The 24451-nt window shown below is 44.7% G+C and overlaps 1 protein-coding gene across 1 annotated transcript in view; it reads right to left on the minus strand.

The window, feature by feature from the left end:
• The window catches only part of LOC146177842 (glucoside xylosyltransferase 1-like), a 63261-nt gene extending 54909 nt beyond the window's left edge, over positions 1–8352 (minus strand). Inside the window, exon 1 of the mRNA XM_084581694.1 lies at positions 8212–8352. Coding sequence (XP_084437820.1) covers positions 8212–8352 — 141 coding nt within the window. The remainder of the gene's footprint in view (positions 1–8211) is intronic.
• Positions 8353–24451: the final 16099 nt, after the last annotated feature.

Raw genomic sequence — 24451 nt, forward strand, 5'->3', positions numbered from 1 at the left:
ACACGGTCAGTGAGCAGCTGGCGTGGAGTACCATAGAGCAGGATGACGTCGTGGAGAAGAAACGCAGCCGCGTCAGTTGCACAGCTGGTGGGTATCTCTCGGGTGACAGCGTAGCGCGTAGCACCGCAATCCATTTATTCCCCGAAGCAGACAGAGGAAAAGGCCCGAGGAGGTCAAGTCCAACTCGGGAAAACGGGTCTACTGGGATGTCGATCAGCTGCAGGGATCCAGCAGGCATAACCGAGGGCTTCTTCCGTCGCTGACACCGCTCACAAGAAGCCACGTAACAATGAACAGAGCAATAGACGCCTGGCCAAAAGAAGCGGCGGTGGACGCTATCATACGTACGAGATAAGCCAATATGACCCGCTGTGAGTGCTTCGTGCAGCTGTTGAAGAACGGTGGTACGCAGGTGTTCGGGTACTACGAGCAGAAGCTCGGCGCCATCTGGTCGCATATTCCGTCGGTATAAGGTGCCGTTGTGGAGCACAAACAGAGCAAGGGTAGCATCACGGTGATCAGTGCTGAGGCGATTGATAATGCTGCAAAGCTTGGGATCGAAGCGCTGCTCATGGCGAATGTTTGAAAGGTCAGAGATGGCTAACACATATGTGTCATCTTCGCACTCGCTCGCAGGTGGCGGATCTACCGGGTTGCGGGACGGGCAATCGGTATCAGCGTGCAGCGGGCCAGACTTGTGGACGACAGAAAAAATGTATTCCTGAAGGCGGAGGGTCCAACGGCCCAGGCGACCAGTAGGGTCCTTCAGCGTAGAAAGACAGCATAAGGCATGGTGGTTGGTGATGACGGAGAACGGGCGGCCAAACAAGTAAGGGCGAAACTTTGTAATGGCCTACACGAGGGCTAAGCACTCACGTTCTGTGATCGAGTAATTTCGTTCAGCCGCAGAAAGGAGACGACTGGCATAAGCAATGACGCGAGTGCGACCCATCTGCTGTTGGGCGAGTATGGCACCAATACCGTGACCACTGGCGTCGGTGTGTACCTCCGTTGGTGCCGAAGGATTGAAGTGTGCCAGGACGGGCGGGTTGGTGAGGGCTGCAATGAGCTCAGAAAAGGCTTGGGATTGTTCTTGGTCCCACAAAACGGAGCGTCGTTCTTCAAAAGATTGATGACTGGACGAGCCGTCTCCGCAAAGTTGGGTACAAAGCGCCGAAAATAGGAGCAAAGCCCAAGAAAACTACGCATGTCACTGGTACAACGGGGTGTAGAAAAATCACAGCACGCATTTTCTCTGGATCGGGTTGAACGCCACGGGCGTCGACCACGTGACCGAGGACCTTGAGTTCACGTCAGCCGAAGCTACATTTCTTCGAGTTCAGCTGAAGGCCAGCTCTTCGGAAGATGCCAAGAATGACATCAAGGCGGTGGAGATGGCTCTCGAATGTAGAAGAAAATACAATGACGTCATCGAGATAGCACTAGCACGTCGTCCATTTCAAGCCGCGCAGGAGAGTCCATCATGCGCTCGAATGTTGCGGGCGCATTACACAAGCCAAAAGGCATCACCTTGAATTGATACAGGCCATCGGGAGTGACGAAGGCGGTCTTCTCTCGGTCCCGTTTGTCGACTGCGATCTGCCAATAACCGGAACGAAAATCAATAGAAGAGAAATAGCTGGCACCGTGCAAGCAGTCGAGGGCATCATCTATCCTGGGGAGCGGGTAAGCGTCTTTCTTTGCAATTTTGTTGAGGTGTCGGTATCAACGCAGAATCTGCAGGTATTGTCCTTCTTTTTAACAAGCACGACAGGCGACATGGTTCCAGTCTGATATTGTCCGAGGAACAAATGAAACCTTAAACGCGCCACTTCAAGCATATTAGGGTGTCAGATCGGGAGTGGCGTCTTTGCTAACGCTATTGCCTGTTCGTGTGGGTACGTTTGGAAACTTTAAGCAAAAACACGGAAGCAACAGACGGGAAAAACACAGAGCAAACTTTAGGAAGCGACCACTTCATCATAGCGTTCACGCTAGGTAAGGGAGATAAAACCCGACGATTTAAGCAGCCCAAAATCACAAAGTGGGACCAATTTAGACAGATGAGAGAGACTGAAGTGACTGGAAACATCACCAACATAGGCAAATTGTTGAAACAACTCAATAAGCACGCGGCCAAACAATCAACCACATTAGAGAATGAGGATTCAACACGAAACAGGCAGCAAACTCTTATATATGTGGAACAAAAAAGGCGACCAATAAAAGCGGCTCAAAGCCCAGAGATCGAATCCCAACATTAGGAAGATATAATCCCGACACAACAATGAGATAGAAACATTCGCCATAAAATAAATGAACAAAACTGGTGTGGCAGATGCGACGACATGGAACAGGGCCTATCCCAGACGTAGAGCATCCTCAGACACCTACATGATCCAGACAAATTGAAAAAGCAGGCAAACATCAATCAAATCAAGGCTGCGCACGCGTTCGAAAGGACGGATGCAATAATTTGAGATATACATAGGCCAAATAAAAGCCCAAACGCTACAAAAATATAAGTGCCAACCCAATCTTGATATAGATGCTCTCATCACAGAAATTGAGGTTCGAGCAGAGACAATTGGGCTGAGAACAAGATCGGCTCCGGGACCCGATAAAATCACAAACACGATCCTCAGAAACCTAGACGATGAATCAACCTCAGCGTTGGCAAAATAAATGGTTGAAGTATGGGAAGCATTCCACAAGCATGGAAGAGAGCGAATGTAGTCCTTATACCCAAGCCAGGTAAACCACCGAAATAGGAACACCTGAGACCCATTTCGCTAACCTCGTATATGAGTAAACTAATGGAACACATGGGACAGATGAGACTCACCAAATACATGAAAAAAAAAAAAAAGGTCTGGCCGCATGAAATGGTGGACTTTAGGCCGGGCCTCAGCACACAGGGCGTTATGCTCAGACTTAAGTACGACATTCTTAACCAACATGCTCTCAACCCAAAGGCTATCCTCGGCCTGGGCCTAACCAAAGCCTTTGACAATGTCAAACACGGGGCAATACTCGGTGGACTTCAAGAAATTGGAGTTGGCGACAAAACATATAACTACATTAGATACTTTCTCGGTGAGATAGTCAATGATCTTCCGTGACATCAAATCCCCCACAATCACACTAGGGAGCAAGGGATCCCCCAAGGCTCGTTCTGTCCCCACTTTTGTTCAACATAGCAATGAGAGGACTTTCCCTTATATTAAACCGAGTCCAAGACTTAAAATGTATCATGTACGCGCACAACATAATCATCATCATCAGCAGCAGCAGCAGCCTCACTATACCCACTGCAGGGCGAAGGCCTCTCCCATATTCCTCCAATTAACCCGGTTCTGTGCTAGCTGCATCCACTTGACCCCTGCGAACTTCTTAACCTCATCCGCCCACCTAACTTTCTACCGTCCCCTGCTGCACTTTCCTTCCCTTGGAATCCAGTTTGTTACTTTAAGCGACCATCGGTTATCCTCTTTTCGCCCTGCATGTCCTGCCCATACCCATTTCTTCTTCTTAATTTCCACTAGAATGTCGGTAACTTGAGTTATTTCTCTGACCCACTCTGCACGCTTCCTACGTCTTAATGTTAACCCTACCATTTGTCGTTCCATAGCCCTCTGAGTTGTCCTCCACTTAAGTAAAACCCTCTTGTTTAGCCACCAGGTTTCCGCCCCATAGGTGAGTACAGGTAAGATGCAACTGCTGTATACTTTCCTCTTGAGCGATACCGGTAAGCTGCTAGTCATAATCTGCGAGTGCTTACCAAATGCGCTCCATCCCAATCATATTCTTCTTGTTATTTCCTTTTCATGGTCCGGATCTGCGGTTACTACCTCTCCTAACTTCGGTTAGGACAGGTAGTAATCTGAGTAAAGTAATCTCTGAGTAAATACGGCTAGTGACGCGGAGATAGAGTGGAAGCTGTAGACTGCCATAAATACGCAGCCGACAGAGGCCTGTCATGCTCTCCGCAGAAATCGACGCTCTTTATCTACAATTCAAAAAGCAGGAAAAAGAAAGAGGCAGAAAGAAAAATCAAATTTGAAGATTCTCCTGCCCCTCAAGTAGATAAGATCAGAATATTGAGTATGTTCATTCAAACGAATGGCTAAAATACAAACACCATAAGGAAACTGGAAAATTACTCGGCTCGGGTTACGGGCATATTTAGGAGAGTTACAGCTATTGAATACATCGGCCAGGAAGTTCCAGGTGTCTGGTCCATTTTTACGGGCTCGAAAGCAGCGTTTCAAGGCGTTCAAGCTGCGCTACGTCGTGGATCACATGAACAACTAACTGCAGAGATCCGCGTGCTATACCACGACGCTACATCAAAAGGTCATGATATAATTTTCCAGTGGCTACCTGGACATTGCGGTATTGAGGGAAACCTCCAGGCAGACCATGTTGCCCGTTCTGCACACAACGACGGAACTACAGTGAACCTTCCAATATCTAGAGTTGACGCAGCTTGTCGACTTCGTTCCTTAGCGGCGGAGCTAACGCTTTCAGCCTGGAACAAAGGAGAATTTTCCAATCGACGCGTCAGGGAACTAGACCCTGGGCTGCGCCTTCGTGTTCCCCCTAACAAATGGCGGCGCGAAACAACACTGATGTGCCGTATGTGGCTCGGTGTTGCATTCACCAAAAAATACGCTTATGTGATGAGAATGGCGGATAGCCCTAACTGTGAAAGATGCGGCTGCGAAGAGACTACACAGCATCTCCTTTGTGAGTGCCCTGCTTTTTCAAGCGAAAGATATGCGCTGCGTTCGGCTCTGGACCATCTTCACAGCCGTCCTTTCACAGAGGAGAAAATCCTTGGCCCATGGCCACAGAAGGCGTCTAACGGCAAAGCCTTCAAAACACTTATGTGTTTTATGAGAGACACAAACTTGATTGAGAAACTGTGACTGTGCTCCTCGCCGCCTTACTTTTCCTATTATTCTCTTCTATCTTTCTCCTTTAAACTCCTCATTCCCCTTCCCCAGTGCAGGGTAGCAAACCGGAAGCTTTCCTGGTTAACCTCTCTGCCTTCTCTCTCTTTCTCTCTCTCTTTTAGGAGAGTTGCGCTGAGAGGCCATGGCCTCCAAGAACGAAGCCGCCTAAAGAGGACGTAGGCTTACATCATCAGCCACATATGTTACGCCACACCCTTCCTTCATATTAAGAAAGTTGAACGCGACAGAATTGATACCATAATTAGAAAATGCACCAAGCAGGCACTAGGACTTGTTATATCCACTTCGACAGAGAAGCTGGAAAATATGGGGATTCACAACACATGACAGGACCTTAGAGAGGCTCTCCGTATCACGCAGCTAGGAAGATTAAGCAAAAAAAAAAAAAAACAGGGAGAACCATCCTAGAGTGGGTAGGCCTCCAACCAGATAGAGGCCTACAAGAAGACATTCCTTTCGACACGAGGAAATACTTATTGGTCCCGCCCTTGCCGAGGAACATGCACCCGCAGAGAAGACAGAGCAAAAACCATTGCAAAAAGAATGAAAAACAAGAAAGCCGAAGAAGTAGCCTATGTTGGACGCATCGTATGGGAAACATGGAGCTGCAGTCTCGGCGGTGGTCATTGAAAACGGAATACCTAAGATCACGGCCTCGTCACGCAACCGCGACACAGACACAGCTGAAGAGGTTGCAATAGCGCTCGCTGGCATTTGCTCGCAAACAAACGTGGTGATTAGCTACAGCAAAACTGCTCTTTGGAATTTCGGAAAAGGGATGATCTCGTAGGAAGCCAAGTGCATCCACTTAGCAAACCCTATTAATCGAAGAATATCCATTATATGGATACCCTGGCAACGAGGCTGCACATAAGCTCGCCCGAGCTCTCTATACCACCGGGCGGCTGCAGAACAGCCCGATTGCAAGGGAATGAAAGATGGCATCACAACATATAATAGAAAACTGAGCACTATTAGCTAAACAGAAGAAGCTATTAGCCTCAGATCAGTCTCTCTCCAATAATAAAGCTCGCATCTGGAGGCATTTACAAGGTGGAAATTACATCTGTCCAGTTTGGGTCTTTCTGACACAGACCGCAGATAACGATTTGAAATGCAAAAACTGTGATCAAAATTTCACTCGCGATCATATAATTTGAGAATGCACCGATTGCCCATACGCCGGCTTAAACACAGATAGTAGGGAAGCCTGGGAAGCTTGGGTGCGAAGCGGAGATACCGCCATCCAGCAGCTAGCTATCCGCCTGGTGGCTGAGGCCGTGAAGAAACAATTTAACTTGATTAGTTCTTAATCCGCACGGTATTTTCTGACCAACGCCTCCAGCCTGCGTGCCGGGGCCGGAGAATGGGTGGATCAATGAAATTTTAATACGTACAATAGTGTCAGTGAGTCAGGATGATGATGGCTTGAGTGGCGTGTAATTGCAGGAGATATATAAGGGGACTGGTTTGTTGCAAGCACGTTACTAAAAAGGAGAAAAAGAAATCCAAGCCTCAGCTGCTTTGGCAAGATTCAAGTGTTATAATAGAATTTTCTAACATTGTTTGAGAGGGCGAGTCAAACCTAGCGAATTTAACAAAATATAAACCGAACTGCCTTTCTTTGCATTTTTTGCAAGCCGATTGATATTTGACTTAGTGTAAGGATCGCATGCCATGTATGCATACTCTACCCTATTTCCAATAAATGAGAAGTAAGAGATTAATTTTACAGAAGAAAGGATGATTTTAAATTTGTATCTCTGAAAAAAGTTTGCGGAAGGCAGAGCAGCAGATTTTATCAATATGAAAGTTGCAGGACAGAGTTAAGTTAAGGCAACACCCAAAAGTTTTCAGCTGTTAGTATCGCGCAGAAGTGAAGTACCTAGGGAGTAAGAAAAAATAAGTGGGGCTTTTTTACGAGTAAATCGGAGGAGTATTGATTTGTCAACGTCCCCCATTCACTGCATCGCTTCAGCATGTTCATTAAATCTATTTTATTTTTTTATTTATTTATAATTATTTATTTCCCAATACTGTTAACTATCATGCGAGGGCCCTTACAGGGAGGGTATGAAAACTTCATACAAAAGCGGCACTATTCACAAGTACTGAATACATCAACATGAAACAGTAGATTGAGACAAGCATCAAATGGTTCTTGCGAGCAGATTGATATCCGGAGATCGTTCACCACTCTCTTCTACAACACTCATGGGCAAGCCATTCTGCCTTTAAATCACGGGAGATTAAGAAATGTCTGAAAGTTTCCCTACGGGCTTAGCACGGCTGAATTCCCCGACTAAGAATTGTTTCAGAACTCCGTTTTCCTGGTGCTTGTATGTACGTTTCATTCTGAACATTTTTCTGTCCTTGGAGCATCTGGAATAATAGCTTCAGCCGATTTTTTTCTCTACGTGTTTCGAATAAATCCAGGTTACAGGAAGCGAGCATACCTGAAACAGAATCCGTGCTTCGTTATCGGCAGCAAATAAAGCGTACTGCGTACCCCTGAACTCTTTCTAATTGTTTCTTAAGTAATTCTGATTAGGACTCCATACTACTGACGCATACTCCAGGACTGGCCTCACAAAAGCTTTATATGCAATTAGTCTTACATCCCGTGCAGCATGCTCCAATTATTTTGTCAAAAAAGGGAGCCTCTGATATGCGTTAGAACATACCTCTTCTATATGTGTGCCCCAAGTTTGTGTTATTGTCATTCCTAGATGCTTCAATTCACTTACGTTTGCCAAACACTTGTTACCAGCGAAATAGGAGAACGAAAGAACAGACTTCTTCGTTGTAATGTGTGTGTATGTTGAATTCGAATAATTTATTTTCATGTTCCATTTTTTACCATTCGCTTAATTCCTGCAATGATTTGGTAATTCTAAGCTATCGTCCGTGTTTCTAACTGTATTACAATATGACTACGTGGAGTTGTCATGTCTGTAAAAAATTACAGTCATCAGCAAGCAGTCTGATTTGCACACCCGGACTTACGACATCCGCTATGTCATTGATGCAGATCAAGGAAAAGCGGGGGACCCCGAGATATGTTGAGGTATATATACGCAAAAAAGAGGATCGGCTTGGGAAGCCAGCAGGCGGTCGTCTTCTGTCCTAGACAGCGGAGCTTAAATTTTCTTGCCTTTTTCTTTGCATCTCCTTATCAAAGGTAGTCCCCCTCGCACCCACGAATTTCCAAAACCAAACAAAAAAGCCTCACCTCTTTCTCCATCTTTCTCAGGTTGTGATCATCTGCAATGACGACCAGGTGCATCGGGGTGGAAGAGTAAGCCACCGCAGACTTAATGGCAACCAAGCCGATGCTGAAGTGATTTTCGCATATCACAAAGACCAGTGTCATATTTGGGCTGCGATAAGCAAAAAGACAATATTTGCTGACACTAATAAAAGAAATAATGCTTAATACAATGTCGAGGAGACGAATTTTATCATACATCGAGCTCAATGATTTTTTTAATACAGAACTGGTATACAGAATGGGTAATAACCTTAAACCTGCAAAATAAAGTATGCATGGTAATTACTCATAATGCTGAGCCGCTTGATAATGCATATATTTTGCAAAGTAGTCCTCTTTCTCGTGTGAATGAATACAAATACCTAGGTGTAGCCATAACTTTTAACTTCACTTGGATAAAACATATCGATAACGTTGTCGGGAAGAGGAAGGAAAGGCTAGGCTAGAACACGCTTCCACAAACACAAAATTGACAGATGGTTGTACCATCATTACTTGAGTATGCATGTGATGTATGGGACCCATACCAAAAATATTCAATGTTAATATTGAGCAGGTATAGAGAGACGAGTCTTACACTACATTTTTTCTCATACCGAAGGTTCGATTCTATGATCCCCATTTATACGAAAGCTGATTTTCTTTTCCTTTTTCAGAGACGAAAAGACAGAAACTAAACCTTTCTATTGTGTTATTATTATTAAAGACCACTTGAGAAAAGAACAATATATAAACGAAACAAGAATACGCATATGCCGTAATAAATATATAGTAGACATGTCCAAACGGAGGTTTTGAGGGACTGTTTCAAATATTTCATTTTGTTCATGTAACAGCGTCCGAATGGAATGGGCTGCCCAAACAAGTTGTAAATGCACAATCTCGAGGACATGTTTCTATCCGTCTTGCAAAATATATAAAGTAGTCGATTAGGTAAAAGGAATGTTTTATTACCTGTAATATTTATTACCTGTATATGACTCAATTTTGTTGACAATATTTTTTTATTTTATTTTACTGTCTGCATCTTTGTTCCTGTTGATCTGCGTTTTACAAGTTTTATGTTGGGTCAACTGCTATCTTAGTGCTGGTTGGACCGATAGCATGTATAAATAAATAATACTTCAGCTTAAGGAGGCTCTTTTAGAATGTGTGTTAAAAAGTGTAGATTGCGAAATTCTGCGTAGCTAAAGCGTACTACAGACAATTTTTCAGGCATTTTTTTTTTACTCCTGCGTGATTTCTTCTATTTAACTTAAAGTTAACTCAAAAAATTTCTAGACGCTCACGTGATAGCATTTTCACATGCCGCGATGTTACACGTTCAAGCGCATCCCAACGGAACAATTTCAACAATAAATAAAGAGGCCGTCGAAGAAGTCAATTTGTGAGGCTCGAGCCCACCTGGCTTTAATTTCTACGCAGCCTCCAGTACACCCAACGCCTCTCAGGTCCTGCTACTTCAGCGGTGTCCTTGAATTTAAGCAAAAGTCAAACTGGGAATCAGCCTGTCTCGCGACGTCTTACTCAGTGTATTACGCTATGGTAAATTCGTTCTCAATAAGGTCAAAAATCACGTGATAGGCTTGCGATGAGGTCAGTTGAACGCATGGCGTTAGAAAAACTAAGCTAAACAACTAAAGCTCGTCAGATATGGTTTCGATGTTAATGTTTTCACTGGCACGGCCGCTCGATGGAAGCGCACTGGTTGCGGCCTGCTGCGTCGCGCCGCCGTCAATGGGCAAGAGCGTCCTTGGGGAGATTACAGTTGCGCCTGCTGTTTCTGCTGAGGGCGCCACTGTTCGGGGACACGTCACCGCCGGGGTCGCCGGCTCTGAGCACGCGGTTTTCTTCCTTTCTGGACGCGTTCGCCTTGTGTCTGCGTGGTAAACGCAAACCATTTGTGTGCGCGTGTGCAAGCACGTTAACGTTGAGACGGGATGCGTTTGTTTTTTAAGGCGAAAGCCGTTCTAGGCTCATGGAGTGAAAATTTGTGCGCAGAAGCCGTGGCTGTGGTCTGTGCGCCGCATCTATGCACTGGTGTGTCGGTCGCAAAAGCGGACGTGCAAGAACGGAGATTAAGATGAAAATAATTGATGGTGATAGGTAATCAATAAAAGTTATAAATAGATATTGATAGAGGTAATGACTAATGCTAATGACTAATAATAGTTAATAATGACTAAAATTATTTGTAATGACCAGTATATCAAACTATGACATTTAATGACCGCAATTGATTAGAAATGAGTACAAGTGCTTAGCGATGTGTGGTAATGACTATATTAGCTAGGCATGACTCATCATTACTGCTAATGACTACTAAATGACCAATATGTGAAAGGATGACATGTAATGACCACTGCTGATTCTAAATGAGCAACCTGCTTTGTTATGAGTGGTAAGGGCTACAATGACTACGCAGGCAGACTCATCATGACTGGGAAACGACGACTTGAAATGACGAACTGTGGCAAACGACGAGAGGCAAATGATAGGACAGGGGTAGGCTTTCGCCGTCCTCCGCTTAAGAGACATCTAAGAGACCCTCAAATTTTATCGGCTGAGCTCGCTTCAGACGAAGGCAGTAGCGAGGAGTGGAAATGCACTCGCTTCCTCTGAAATGAAAGCGGCGCTAGGGTTAAAACGTCCAGATGCTGAAGCATAATACCCTATCAGCTGCCATTGAATTTGCTACAAGAGACAGCAGAGTGGACTTGTTGGTGATTAATTACAGGTTAACAGTGCAAACAACGTGACGGGAACACATTAGAAGAGGACGGCACAACCGCGCTAGTTTTGTCGACCTCTTTTCCTGTGTTCCCGTCACGTTGTTTGACCTATTTAGTTACTAAGGAGCTGGTCAGTGAACTAGGATTTTTAACGATGTGTTGCGAAGCAGATGAACACGATGAGGTAGCACCAGAAGCTTTTCTCGCAGGTTATGTTGCGAGGACCTATGAGAAAACGGTACGAACCGGTTTTTTTTTATATAAGCATACAATTTATTCTACATTTTGCCGCGCTAGTCTGAGTGGCCTTGCAAGCAAAAGAGCCTATGCATACAACATTTGTTTATACTCTTGAGACTGTTTGAGTCGATGCGATAAACTGAAAAGCCACATTCCACAGAAAATCCGGTGCCCGCTCTGTCAGCGGAAAGTCGGAAAAATACCTCTGTGGTAAGAGGCACGTTCGTTGGTGATTGGCCAGACACCTTTGGCGCAATGAGAACACATGACATGTTCAATGTGGCAGGAGCTGCCAAATCAGAGAGAGTCAATAAGATGTAAGGGTGAAATGGGAATTATTGAAAGTGGGACCCTTCGACCCAAGTCAGGCACACTATACTCCTATAGGGCACGTTCGTACGGCTTCAGTAACGAGGGGCTTTATATAGCTATGTGTAGGGTGCTATTTCATATAATGCGGTGGCTTAAGGCTGCATTCTAATGATATGCGACAGAGGCAGCAATTACGGGATACGGTGAATAAGCAGGTATAGCAAAAAGCGCGTACTCTAACGAGACTCTGCAAGGAGATTTAAGAACCCCAAGTTTTGTTTATCACTACAATTCATGCGATATTTGGTAATGGTTTTGAGGCGACATGTCAGTCGTGCAAAAGCCACTTGCAGGGAATATGAGTCAACTGGACTAGTTACAGGTTGATTAAAACCAAAGACAATGGAGGCTTGATGTACCCCGCAAAGGAAGTAATCAAGCTTTGTCAGCTTACGAGCACCTTCAGTAACAGGATGATGAAGTCTGAAGAGGTCCGGCGAAGTAGCAAGCTGTGTAAATTTTTGGTTTCATTATTGGTTTCTCACTGTACACAGCACTTTAGCTAATCTATGAAAACAATGATCGTGCCCATGCTGAGGCGCTATGCAAGATATTCTTAAGTTGCAGCACCCACTGATAGCGAGCTGGGCTGGAAATGTCAACTGAACAGTGGAGCGACATTTATAGCTATGGCATGAACCTCTCTCATGAAAGGTTTTCGATCTGCTATTGGTAATTTTCTTCCTTTTTTGTGTGTGGCCATTTAATAAGCGTACTCGGCTGCTCGCTGAATCTCGGCTGCAGTTGCACTCTGAAGCGTGAACATTGTTGTGATCGCAGCTAAGAGTTTCACAACAGGAACACTCGATGAGCGCTCTTCCATTGAAAATTAGAAACCACCAAAAATTGTACGGGTTTGCAAGCAGCCGATAAAAATAGTAATAAAAACTTTTGACGCATATACGTAGCACCTTGAGGCAGACCGGCTCTATGAAGCGCGCTTTGTTCGGTCATGCAAAATGCGGGAACGGATAGCCTTCTAGCATAAAAAGTTTAAGGTCTCCAACTGAGTCGAAAAACCCAGGTTGTTACGTAGATTTAACGTTATAAACATCTTCATATTTCCGATGTAACATTTGTCAGAATGAGATAGAAAGGTTGGTTACATGTCCCATTTTCACAGAGGTTGCTCACAGTAGGACAATATATTTTTATTGGATAGCGCTGTCAGCTTAAAACAGGTTAACATCAATTCCTGTATAAAAGCTGCATGCAGAAATGAGTAAATGGTATGAAAATGACACACGGAATTCGCGACATAGTTAAGTGGTTATGCATTAGGGTACCATGGCAGCTGAACAGCTTCGAATTGTTCACAGCCAGGTGACATTTTCGTGTGACAAACTTGATCCGAATGCAACATCACGGTAATGCGAGCTCTCCAATCGAATGGACATAACCCACCGTCACTACGTTTTTCGGGGTACACTCCAGTATACATCGTTGCCGAGCAAGCGCTAAGTGCTGACATGTTCACACTAGACATGACAGTATATACTAATTCGTGTTGCCAAATTGTGTGAATCGGAGCTTTTATATCCTTAAAATAAAAGCCTCTACCACGCCGACGCCTCCCTGAAAGCGCAGCCAGGCGCCGCTCTCCGCGCGCGGCTGTCCCCGAACGGTGGCGCCGCGGCGGTGGCGACGGGAAGTAGGCGCCTCCCGCCGGTTTCGGGCGGCGTAGCAGGCCGCACCTAGTGAGCTTCTACCGAGCGGCCGTGTCACTGGTCGCCCGTGGTGTGACGTGCTCAGCAGAGGGCAGCGGTGCCGTTCAGCGGCCGATTAAACTCATCATTCGCTATCCAGTAGGATAGCGCGGACGGCTACGGCGATTCCAACAGCCTCCGCGAAGTGACTAAGGCCCTGCAGGTGCCACCTCACCAGCCTACAGAGCATGGACATGGCCCTTAGGAGCCCTCTCCGTGCAGATAAGGCCTCATAGAAAACAAAGAAAGGTCCTTGCAGGGCTATTATCTCAGCTGTTTTCTACATCCACTCGAGATATTAAGCCAGAAGTGTTTTGGGTGCGTTGTTCGTAAACATGTAATTGCACTGCCACAGCAGTCATCTGGCATCATGAACGAAACATCCGGGAAAATTTTGAAAGAAGCCACCTTTATGCAGGACTCCTAGCCACAGTGCTAACCTACCATAAAGCTGGCCGCACCAATGTGGGGCCGGCTGGAGGCTCGGGACCATGGGTCGTGCTCTCCAGGTATTTCCGCCAGTGGGACCACTTCTCACTGATGTCGATGTAGCGCAGATGTGTGATGTACAGTCCTCCGAAGGCAGCCAACACGAAGAGACCAATGAGCACGTGGGCAGGCCTCAGTTGATTCATTCCGAAAGATCTGCACGCTGCTTAATCAAACATGGTATAATACAGGAGGTAAGGGCGACTCACATGCCTAAAAATGTATTTCATATTCTCTACAGCTTAGATGCATCCCAAGTCAGGGACAGCTGAAAGCGCCTAAAGCACACAAAACAACAGAATACGAGCAAAAGCACTCCTACCCTCCAAGATATATTTCTCGATTTTTTTTTATTCAGCGTTATCGAATGGGTTCTATATCGGTAAGCGTTCTCGTTTTTAGATAGCGATTACGCTTCAACTATCTTTAAGCTTGAGAATCCAGATTCGCTAGAGTGAATCACTTGATTTCATATATGTAGCAGTGAATCATTATATTGCTTCCAATTGTTCCTTTTCAGATGCAAGCGTGTTCACCTAAACATTCTTCAAACATCAGCCCATCTCACCTATGTACTAACGTCTATCACAACCACGTTTCCTTATTTTCTCCTACGTCCAATCCACAAAGCTGCAAGCTCACATCCTCAACAATAGTGACGACGTCAATGCACAGCACATTGACTGGAGATATCCCTACAAAACACCACTGGAGAGGCGCCTCTGAACGTTGCACACAACAGCTTTCTGTTCGCCACGAGCAACGGCATGAGTAAGAAATAGGGCACCAGTGCAGACTTCAGCCTGAGATATAGAATTTAAAACGTAACTCGAGAAAGCACAACACAAGCCATGGGAAATGATCACTGTCTCATTCCTATCGCACTTCCCTATTGCACCCCAGTTAATCTCACCCCAGCAACGCTCATACAAAAAATATAATGACCTCCGCACCACTTGCGGGGACCTCCCCAATGTGTACCTGTCAATGGACAGGTGGATTCAGACTCCCCTCACCGTTGTCGCTAGAGATACTCTATACAAAGTCATATCTCCGCGCATAAAATAATAATTTATGAACACACCTATGGAACACACCTGATTGCCTCCCTGCACGGCAGAAGCGTCACAAACACAGCCAGAAATACGAAAATGCGCACTTCAAGTCCAAGCAAACTTTCGCGGCATACGGGCTGATTCTGTATTAGGATTTCCGGTCACCTTAGCAGCAAACCATCTTACTGCTTTTCCGCAACCTGAATTTTTCCACGCAGTTACACACAACACGGCTCATGCAACACACCACTCATACCCGGACATATTTAATCGATCAACACAAAACTACACATACTGCACAAGGCACTGAGGTAGTACATATATCCATATATGCATACGTAGGTAGTAAATATATCCCGGACCTCGAGACAACCATCAGAAAACAGGAGGCGCGCTATGGCATATATTTATATATATATATATATATATATATATATATATATATATATATATATATATATATATATATATATATATATATATACACTCATTCATATATTCATTCATATTCATATTCTTATATACTGCGCACCTCGTTCCTCTTGGCATCGGATGGCGAGGAGGAAAAGGAGGAAAGGAGGGCGGATCGAAGGCAGGGATGTTAACCAGAAAGAATGAATTCCGGTTGGCTACCCTGCACTGGGGAAGGGGAATAAATGAATAAAGGGGGAGGGTTGAAGAGGAGAGGAGGTGAGAAAGTCCGTCTGTCAATCAGGCTAGTCTCTTAAAAAGCGATAAAGTGCCTCGTAGGCTTTGAGCGCAGATGACTTTTGCGGCCATGGTCCTAAGATCTTCCCTTCCGTTAAGGAGTGAGCGTCCAGACGACCCAGTGCAGTACGCAGCGTATGTCGTTCAGTTTCAAAAACAGGGCAATCACAAAGGAGGTGTTTAATCGTTTCATCAACGCCACATTGTTCACAGCGGATGCCAAAATACCCATTAAAATATTGCTATGCAATCTGAACCGCGTATTTCAATGAATTCTGGCAGACAGGCAACCTTCGCGATTATGGCGACATGCTAAACTGATTTTGCTTCGCAAACAATTGCAAACCTTAAAGTCATTTCCCTCGCACCTTACCTAAGCCAACTTCTAGCACGCGTAACACAGAGGGCACACTTTACTCATATTGGTTAACAGTACTGGTTCACAGGAAAGAAAAGGCGCTGTATATATATAAATATATAAATTATTTATTTATTTCAAAAATGACATACAAATACGAGCCTGCCCAAGCCAACAATGTCTGTCACACTTGTTCCGTGGACACCTGACCCACGCTGTAAGGGAAGGGAGGAAGGTGGGACTGAAACCGGAAAAAGGGGAAAGGTGACGTAGTGAAGGGCTCCGGAGTAATTTCGACCACCTGGGGATCTGTAACATGCAATCGCACACGGGCACATTTTCGTTTCGACTCCATCGATAAGCATCTGCCGGTGGTCGGAATCGAACCCTGGTACTCCGGCATAGTAGTCGGGCAACTTGGCCACTGCACCACCACGGCGGGGTACTTTTTATGCAAAAAAAAATGCAATTTTGAAGTGTTTGTAACATAAGTCGTACACTAAACAATACTGTAGCGCTGCAGACGATTTGATATTTTTTATTTATTTATAGATATGGCAGTCTAGTAAAATCATAGCAGGGCGGGGAAAAAACGAGATACAGGCATATAAACACACTCAAATTCATATTATACCATTTCAGGCACTTTTCAAACATTAGTACACTATTCTGGGTCAGTTCAGTTCAGTCGTTCAGTCGTGTCCGACTCTTTGTGACCCTATGGACCATGTCACGCCACGCTTTCCGGTCTCTCACTATCTTCCTAACATCACATAACTTCATCTGCAGTGCCTCGAGGATGCCATCTAACTATCGCGTTCGCTGCCTACCCCTTCTCCGGCGACCCTAAACCTTTCCCAACATCAAATCTTTCTCCAGCGACTTCTCTCTTCTCATCAGATGACCAAAGTAGCTGAGCTTTAACTTTAGAGTTTGACCCTCCAATGAGCAGTCAGGGTTTATGGTCGACAATATCGACAGATTTGATCTTCTGGCAGTCCAAGGAATTCTCAAGAGTCTTCGCCAGCACCACAATTCAAACGCGTCAATTCTTCGGCGGTCAGCCTTTTTCACAGTCCAACCCTCGCATCCATACATCACAGCTGGAAAGACCATAGCACGAGTTATACGGATCTTGGTTGGCAGACTAATGTCTCTGCTCTTTACTAGGCCGTCAAGGCTCACCATGGCTCTCTTTCCCAGAAGCAGGCGTCTTTTAATTTCATGGCTGCAGTCTCCTTCTGAGTTAATCTTGGAGCCCAAGAACAAAAAGTCTGTCACAGCTTCCACTTCTTGTCCATTGATGCTCCAGGACTTGATAGGACAAGACGCCACGATCATTGTCTTTTTAATGTTCAGTTTAAGCCCAAATTTCTCACTCCCTTATTGTACGCGCATCAGAAGTCTCTTGAGTTCCACTTCACTTTCTGTCATTAAAGGGATATCATCCGCATATTTAATGTTGTCGATATGTTTTCCAGCAATCTTCATTCCAGCTGAAGACTCGTCCAGACCGGCCTTCCTCATGATGCACTCTGCATATAGGTTAAATAGGCAGGGCGACAGTATGCAGCCTTGCCTCACTCCGTTCACGATCGGAAACCAATCAGTAAGACCATGCCCAGTTCTGAGTGTGGCCTCTTGCCCTTCATACAGGTTCCTGAGGAGACATATGAGGTGAATTGGAACTCCCATCTCTTGGAGAGCTTGCCACAATCTGCTGTGATCTACGCAGTCAAACGCTTTCGCATAATCAATAAAGCAGAAGTAGATGGGTTTCTGGAACTCTCTTGCTTTTTCCATGATCCAGCGAAGGTTGGCAATTTGGTCTCTAGTTTTTCTGCCCTTGCGAAACCCAGCTTGCACGTCCGGAATCTCCCAATCCACATACTGCTGCAGCCTACCTTGGAGGATTTTCAACATCACCTTGCTAGCATGCGAAATAAGCGCGATCGTGCGGTAGTTGGAACAATCTTTGGCACTGCCTTTCTTTGGAATGGGGATGTAAACTGACCTCCTCCAACCCTGTGGCCACTGCAGGGTTGTCCAAATCTTCTGACATAATGTATGCAGAATGTTAACAGAGTCATGGTTGAGGTTTTGAAGCAACTCAGCTGGAATGCCATCAATTCCGCTAGCTTTGTTCTTAGCAAGGCTGGCTAAGGCCCATTCAACTTCACTCTTCTGGATGCCCGGCTCGGGATCAGTAATCACAACCGTCTTAAGTTGGGTTTGCACATTCGGGTCCTTCTTGTACAGTTCTTCTGTGTATTCCTGCCACCTCCATTTATCTGAGGCTTCAGTGAGGTCCTTGCCTCGTTTGTCCTTTATCACACCCAGCTTAGCACAGAAGCTTCCTTTGATATCTTTGATTGTCTTATACAGAGCTCTTGTGTTGCTTAATTGGCTGTTGTCCTCAAATGATTGGCACTGTATGTTCAGGAAGGCATTCTTATCTCTCCTTGCTAGCTTCTGAAAATCCGCATTGAGAACCTTGTATCTTTCTCTTTCCCCCATAACTTTTGCCATCCTCCATTCTGGGTAACAGTCCCGATATTAAATGGGCTCCATTCTGTAATTACCCTCAGAAAAAAAAAAGAATATTTAAAGCAGATATTTCGCGCGTTCAAGGAGGTTATTGTCACTGTGTGCCTTTGTCTCATGTTGTAACCTAAGAAGCAAGCAAAATAATTAGAAGTAATAACGTTATAGTCACATTTTAGGAACTTAAATATAAACTTTATTCGGCAGACACAATTGTGCTCATTGACTGGCGGTCTTCCGCAGCATTTCACGAACTCACTGAGAGATGCACGGCCGTATGAGTTAAACACAAACCTAACTACCTTATACTCTATCCGCTCTAGTTTGTGAATGTTGGTTAATGTGAAAGGGTCCCAGGTAATTACGCCATACTCTAAGAGAGGCCGGATGAGAGAATTCTACGCTAATAGACGAACAGTAGAGGAGACCGACTTCAGTGAGCGCCTCGAAAAATGTTTTTGCCTTGAATTTGCTACAACAGTATATATGTGTTTTGTCCAGGAATGTTGTTAGTAATCAATAGGCCCAAATATTTATACTCTGTTACCTCTATTAATGATATGCTGCTAGCACTGCACACAAAGTGAAGAGGCCTTTTCTTATGTGTAATTTTCATAAAAACTGTTTTTTGTTTTTTCAAATTAACACACATCTGTCATCTATTACACCACGCAATCACTTTTGCTAAATCATTGTTTAGACACACTTGGTCATCAACTGAAGACATCTTTTTACAGAGTATAATCATCCACGAACAGCTTCAAACTGACTGAAAGACCTGTAACAATCAGTGGCGTCGCTAGGGTTCGGAGGCACGCCCCCCCCCCCCCCCCCCCCCGCCCTCTTTCCAGCGTTTTAAGCACAGGATTGCAACTTCTGTCCTCATGGTTTGCTTTGAAGTCGAGTTCGCTCTGCACCCAACCATTCAGTGCGAGTGCTCTGACTTGTTTTATTTTTAACACTTAGACCCAGCGCTCCTGCCACACGACTGATAATTAAGCAAAGCATCAAATCAAAAGCGCATATTTTCGAAAAAGGCAGAAACACTAGCACGCATGTAAGTTACGAGGAAATTTTTCACTGAGCTAGCGTCTTAAGACAGGTGATTTTTCTTTTTTTTATGTTTATAATTATGTATGACTATTGAATACTTCTTTGTCCCCTCTTATGTAATGTCTCTAAACAGACCTTTAGGGTCAATAAATGATGATGATGATGATGATTGTCCAGTACGAGACCATAAGAATAAAAGGGCCTCATGAACTACGCAGTGTGTAAACATTCCGTGTCTTTCGGCGTTTTGAAAGTGTGAGGCGCATGTGTGACTTGGCCAGGAGCGAGAAAGGCACAGGAGATAAATGAACAAGACAAAAGACTGCCAGAGAAATACTGCCAGAGGCCCTCGCTTCGAAAAAAACAGGGAACTGCCCATACACAAAAAGAGACGATGCGGCGGCTCCCGCGATGCTGGTATTTCCAGGGTACACGCGAAGGAACACTCTCCAATGCAAATATGGCGTGGAGTCTGTGGCACAAACCAAGGTGTGTGTTTTCAAGCACTCCTCACAACAGAATACTTCGTTCTACGAGAAGATCATGCTTGCCAGTCAGTGTCTCAGCGGTACCAATGTGCGCCTTTTCGCGTTTTTACACAATAATTTGTTTCGCGTCCCAACCCTCACCCCTTGCCCTCTCTCACTGCCCAGCTGCGCCCCACTGACCGCTGCACCTGGTTCCAGCCGCACCTCCCTCGCGACGCCGCTGGTAACAGTGTCATTAATACTCATTATAAATAAACGTGAATCCAATACAGATCCCTAGAGGACGTCAGACAAAACCCCGGTACTGTTACATGAAGTGTTGCTTAGAGTTACAAATTGACCCCTGCGTGAGAGGTATGCTTGAATCTGGTCGTGTTTTATTAATAGCTTAGTTTATGCATTAGTTTGTTATGGGATACTTTGTCAACTGTTTTGCGAAAGTCCATAAATATTGCATCTGTTTGCTTTCCTTGATTAATCTACATAGCGAAGTCATGCACAGTCTCAACTAATTGCGTACTTATGGCAAACCCAGGCCTGAAACCATGCTGAAAATCTTTAAGTATTTATGCTCTTCCAAGAAACCTATTATCTATTTATGAATTATGTGTACTAAAATTTTACTTGATATCGACGTTGGTGAAATCGGTTGGTACGGTTTTGTGCAACGGTTTTAACGCGGCTGTCCTCCAGTCATCCGGTAAAGAACCTTCACGTAGAGACCTGGCGAATACAACAGATAAGTATTTCGCGCACCACTCTGCATAGCCCTTCAAAAAAGCGTTTGGTATATTATCGGGGCCTGGTGAATTTTTAACGTCAAGATTCGAGACCAAGTTAAAAACACCAGCCTCCGAAATAACATCAGACATGGCAGAAACCGATAGAGAAAAATTAGGGAGGCAGCCATTGTTCTGTGTAAATATCGATTGGAAGAATTTGTTGAACGCAGAACAAACAACACCCTCATCACGTACACATTTCCCGAATTCATTCGGGGAAGACGATTTTGGAGGTATTTCACGTCAGAATCTCTTGGGAGAGATTCCAATGAACGAAGGCAGCAAAGTTCTGTAATATCGTTCTTTCTCGCAAGTTCAGTTCAGTTCAGTCGTTCAGTCGTGTCCGACTCTTCGTGACCCTATGGACCTTATCACGCCACGCTTTCCGGTCTCTCACTATCTTCCTAACATCACATAACTTCATCTGCACCGCCAGGAGGATGCCATCTAACCATCGCGTTCGCTGCCTACCCCTTCTCCGGTGACCCTCAACCCTGCCCAACATCAAATCTTTCTCCACCGACTCCTCTTTTTTCATCAGATGACCAAAGTAGCTGAGCTTTAACTTTAGAATTTGACCCTCCAATGACCAGTCAGGGTTTATGGTCGACAATATCGACTGATTTGATCTTCTGGCCGTCCAAGGACCTCTCAAGAGTCTCCGCCAGCACCACAATTCAAACGCGTCAATTCTTCGGCTGTCAGCCTTCTTCACAGTCCACCTCTCACATCCATACATCACAACTGGAAAGACCATAGAACGAATTATACGGATCTTGGTTGGCAGACTAATGTCTCTGCTCTTTACTAGGCGGTCAAGGCTAACCATTGCTCTCTTTCCCAGAAGCAGGCGTCTCATAATTTCATGGCTGCAGTCTCCTTCCGAGGTAATCTTGGAGCCCAAGAACAGAAAGTCTGTCCCAGCTTCCACTTCTTGTCCATTGATGCTCCAGGACTTGATAGGGCAAGACGCCACGATCATTGTCTTTTTAATGTTCAGTTTAAGCCCAAATTTCTCACTCCCTTATTGTACGCGCATCAGAAGTCTCTTGAGTTCCACTTCACTTTCTGCCATTAAAGTGGTATCATACGCATATCTAAGATTGTTGATACGTTTCCCAGCAATCTTCACTCCAGCTGAAGACTCGTCCAGACTGGCCTTCCTCATGATGCACTCAGCATATAGGTTAAAGAGGCAGGGCGACAGTATGCAGCCTTGTCTCACTTCTTTCTCAATCGGAAACCAATCAGTAATACCATGCCCAGTTCTGACTGGCCTCTTGCCCTTCATACAGGTTCCTGAGGAGATATATGAGGTGATTTGGAACTCCCATCACTTGGAGAGCTTGCCACAATCTGCTGTGATTTACGCAGTCAAGCGCTTTAGCATAATCAATAAAGCAGAAGTAGATGGGTTTCTGGAACTCTCTTGCTTTTTCCATGATCCAGCGAAGGTTGGGAATCTGGTCCAGTTCCTCTGCCCTTGCGAAACCCAGCTTGCCGGTCTGGAAGCTCCCGATCCACATACTGCTGCAGCCTTCCTAGGAGGATTTTCAACATCACCTTGCTAGCATGCGAAAAAAGCGCGATCGCGCGGTAGCTGGAACAATCTTTGGCACTACCTTTCTTTGGAATAGGGATGTAGACTGACCTCCTCCAATCCTGTGGCCACTGCAGAGTTGTTCAAATTTGCTGATATAATGTATCGACATGCTTGATTTATGTTCTGATAATTTTCAAAATTATCATAACATAAATCAGGCATGTCGAGAATAGATTTGTCCTCAGGATATGAAAAATTTGGAAAGAATGTAACACTATTTTCAGAATTTGGGTACACATTTGACAAACTCAGTAGTACAAATGCATTATGATAAAAATACATTATGCAGCATAACTCTAACATTTAGAGGCAGACTGTGGCGAGTCACTGCTGAATTATCTTGCGAGAATGTGAAAGCATTAGTTCTCTCAAGATATTTTCGTTAATATTATCTCTACTTCTTGTCAATCCATATTAATTTCGTTTTCTTCTCATTTTTTATTTAATTGTTTTCTTTACCTTTATTGTTAACAACGCCATTTATTAGCATACATTTTAGTTACCATTACCCCCAATTACTTCCATCAATTGTTTACATAGCCGGCTAATGATTTGCCCAAACCTATCCGCCCTAACCAGCCTTTTCCAGGACTGAGAGGCAGCCCTGCTCAACGTTACTAACCAAACTCTAGTAACGTCGGCCTTGCTCAGTTGCTCTGACCTGACAGCCCCATGGGCATTGGTCGAGCGGGCCCGGGCAGCGGCCAAGTCTGAAAACGATAACCTCCGATAAGAGAAAGCCCACCTAATGACCGCTCTCGTACCCTCCCTGTACAAAACTGTACATATATTTTTTTTTTCATTCATTCATACATTCACTCACGAAATTTATTTCGATTTAGTAATTGATTTGTAGGAAAGGAAATACGCAGTGCTGTCACATTTTCTATGCGGACACATGTACCGCGCTTTAAGGAAAGGTAAATGGTAAATGATTACAGGAATGGTAAAGCGCAGTATCTTTTTCAGTTTCTCCTTAACATTTGTGGCTTGGTTTGATTGTTTGGTTTATGTGATTTTGTAGCGAAAACAGAAAAGCTGATTCCCCCTTTCCCCTGCTTTGCATTTCCGTCGATGGCACGAGCGATAACCATTCTTCTTTGCTCTCCCTCCCCTTCCCACATTTCGCTATATACTGGCCTGTGCTTCGAGAATAAACGGTTCATTTCTCTCCAGCCGTGTTTGTATTTGCTTAGGACTGTGTGCTCTCGGTACAACAGTGGCGATGTGGCCCTTTTAACCCACGCCAACGGATACCGAAGGTGCTACCTGCCTTCAAGCTGATCCCGGAGCGCAACGATTGCCTACCCATCACTTCAGGCGCCAATTAAAATTTCTGAAAGAAAAACAATTTGGCCAAATTCAAATATAGCAAAATTGTTTATATTTTATCCGCGTCCACATATGTAGACATGATGCCTCAAAGTTGCCACATGAATAAAAATATTACATTTTCTGCATTTTCTAACTAATCATTAGGCATGAATAAATGTCGTCTGAGAATACTTCGACGCCTTCAAGATTGGGACACCTACACGCAATCAACGTATTTCATACTGCTATTGCTTGCGGACTCTTTTTTTTTTTCTTGGGGGGGGGGGGGGGGGGGAAGGATACTCTACTATCCATCATATCCATACCATCAACCAGGTGATAGAAAAATCCTCAGAATATAACTAGCCCTTATGCATAGCATTCGTTGATTACGAAAAAGCATTTGACTCAGTTGAAACCTCGGCGGTGATGCAGGCATTGCGAAATCAGGGGGTAGACGAGCCATACGTGAAAGTGCTGGAAGATATATACAGTGGCTGTACAGCAACCATAGTTCTGCATAAAGAAAGTAACAAAATTCCCATGAAGAAAGGTGTTAGGCAAGGAGACACAATCTCTCCAGTACTATTCACAGCTTGCTTAGAGGAAGTATTCAGAGACTTGGAATGGGAATTGTTAGGGATAAGGGTAGATGGAGAACACCTCAGTAATCTGCGATTTGCTGATGACATTGCCTTGCTAAGCAACTCGGGGGATGAACTGCAAATAATGGTTGATGACCTAGACAGGAAAAGTA

Source organism: Amblyomma maculatum, chromosome 10, assembly GCF_055883805.1.
Source record: "Amblyomma maculatum isolate TAMU_Amacu chromosome 10, ASM5588380v1, whole genome shotgun sequence".
Lineage (NCBI taxonomy): Eukaryota > Metazoa > Arthropoda > Arachnida > Ixodida > Ixodidae > Amblyomma > Amblyomma maculatum.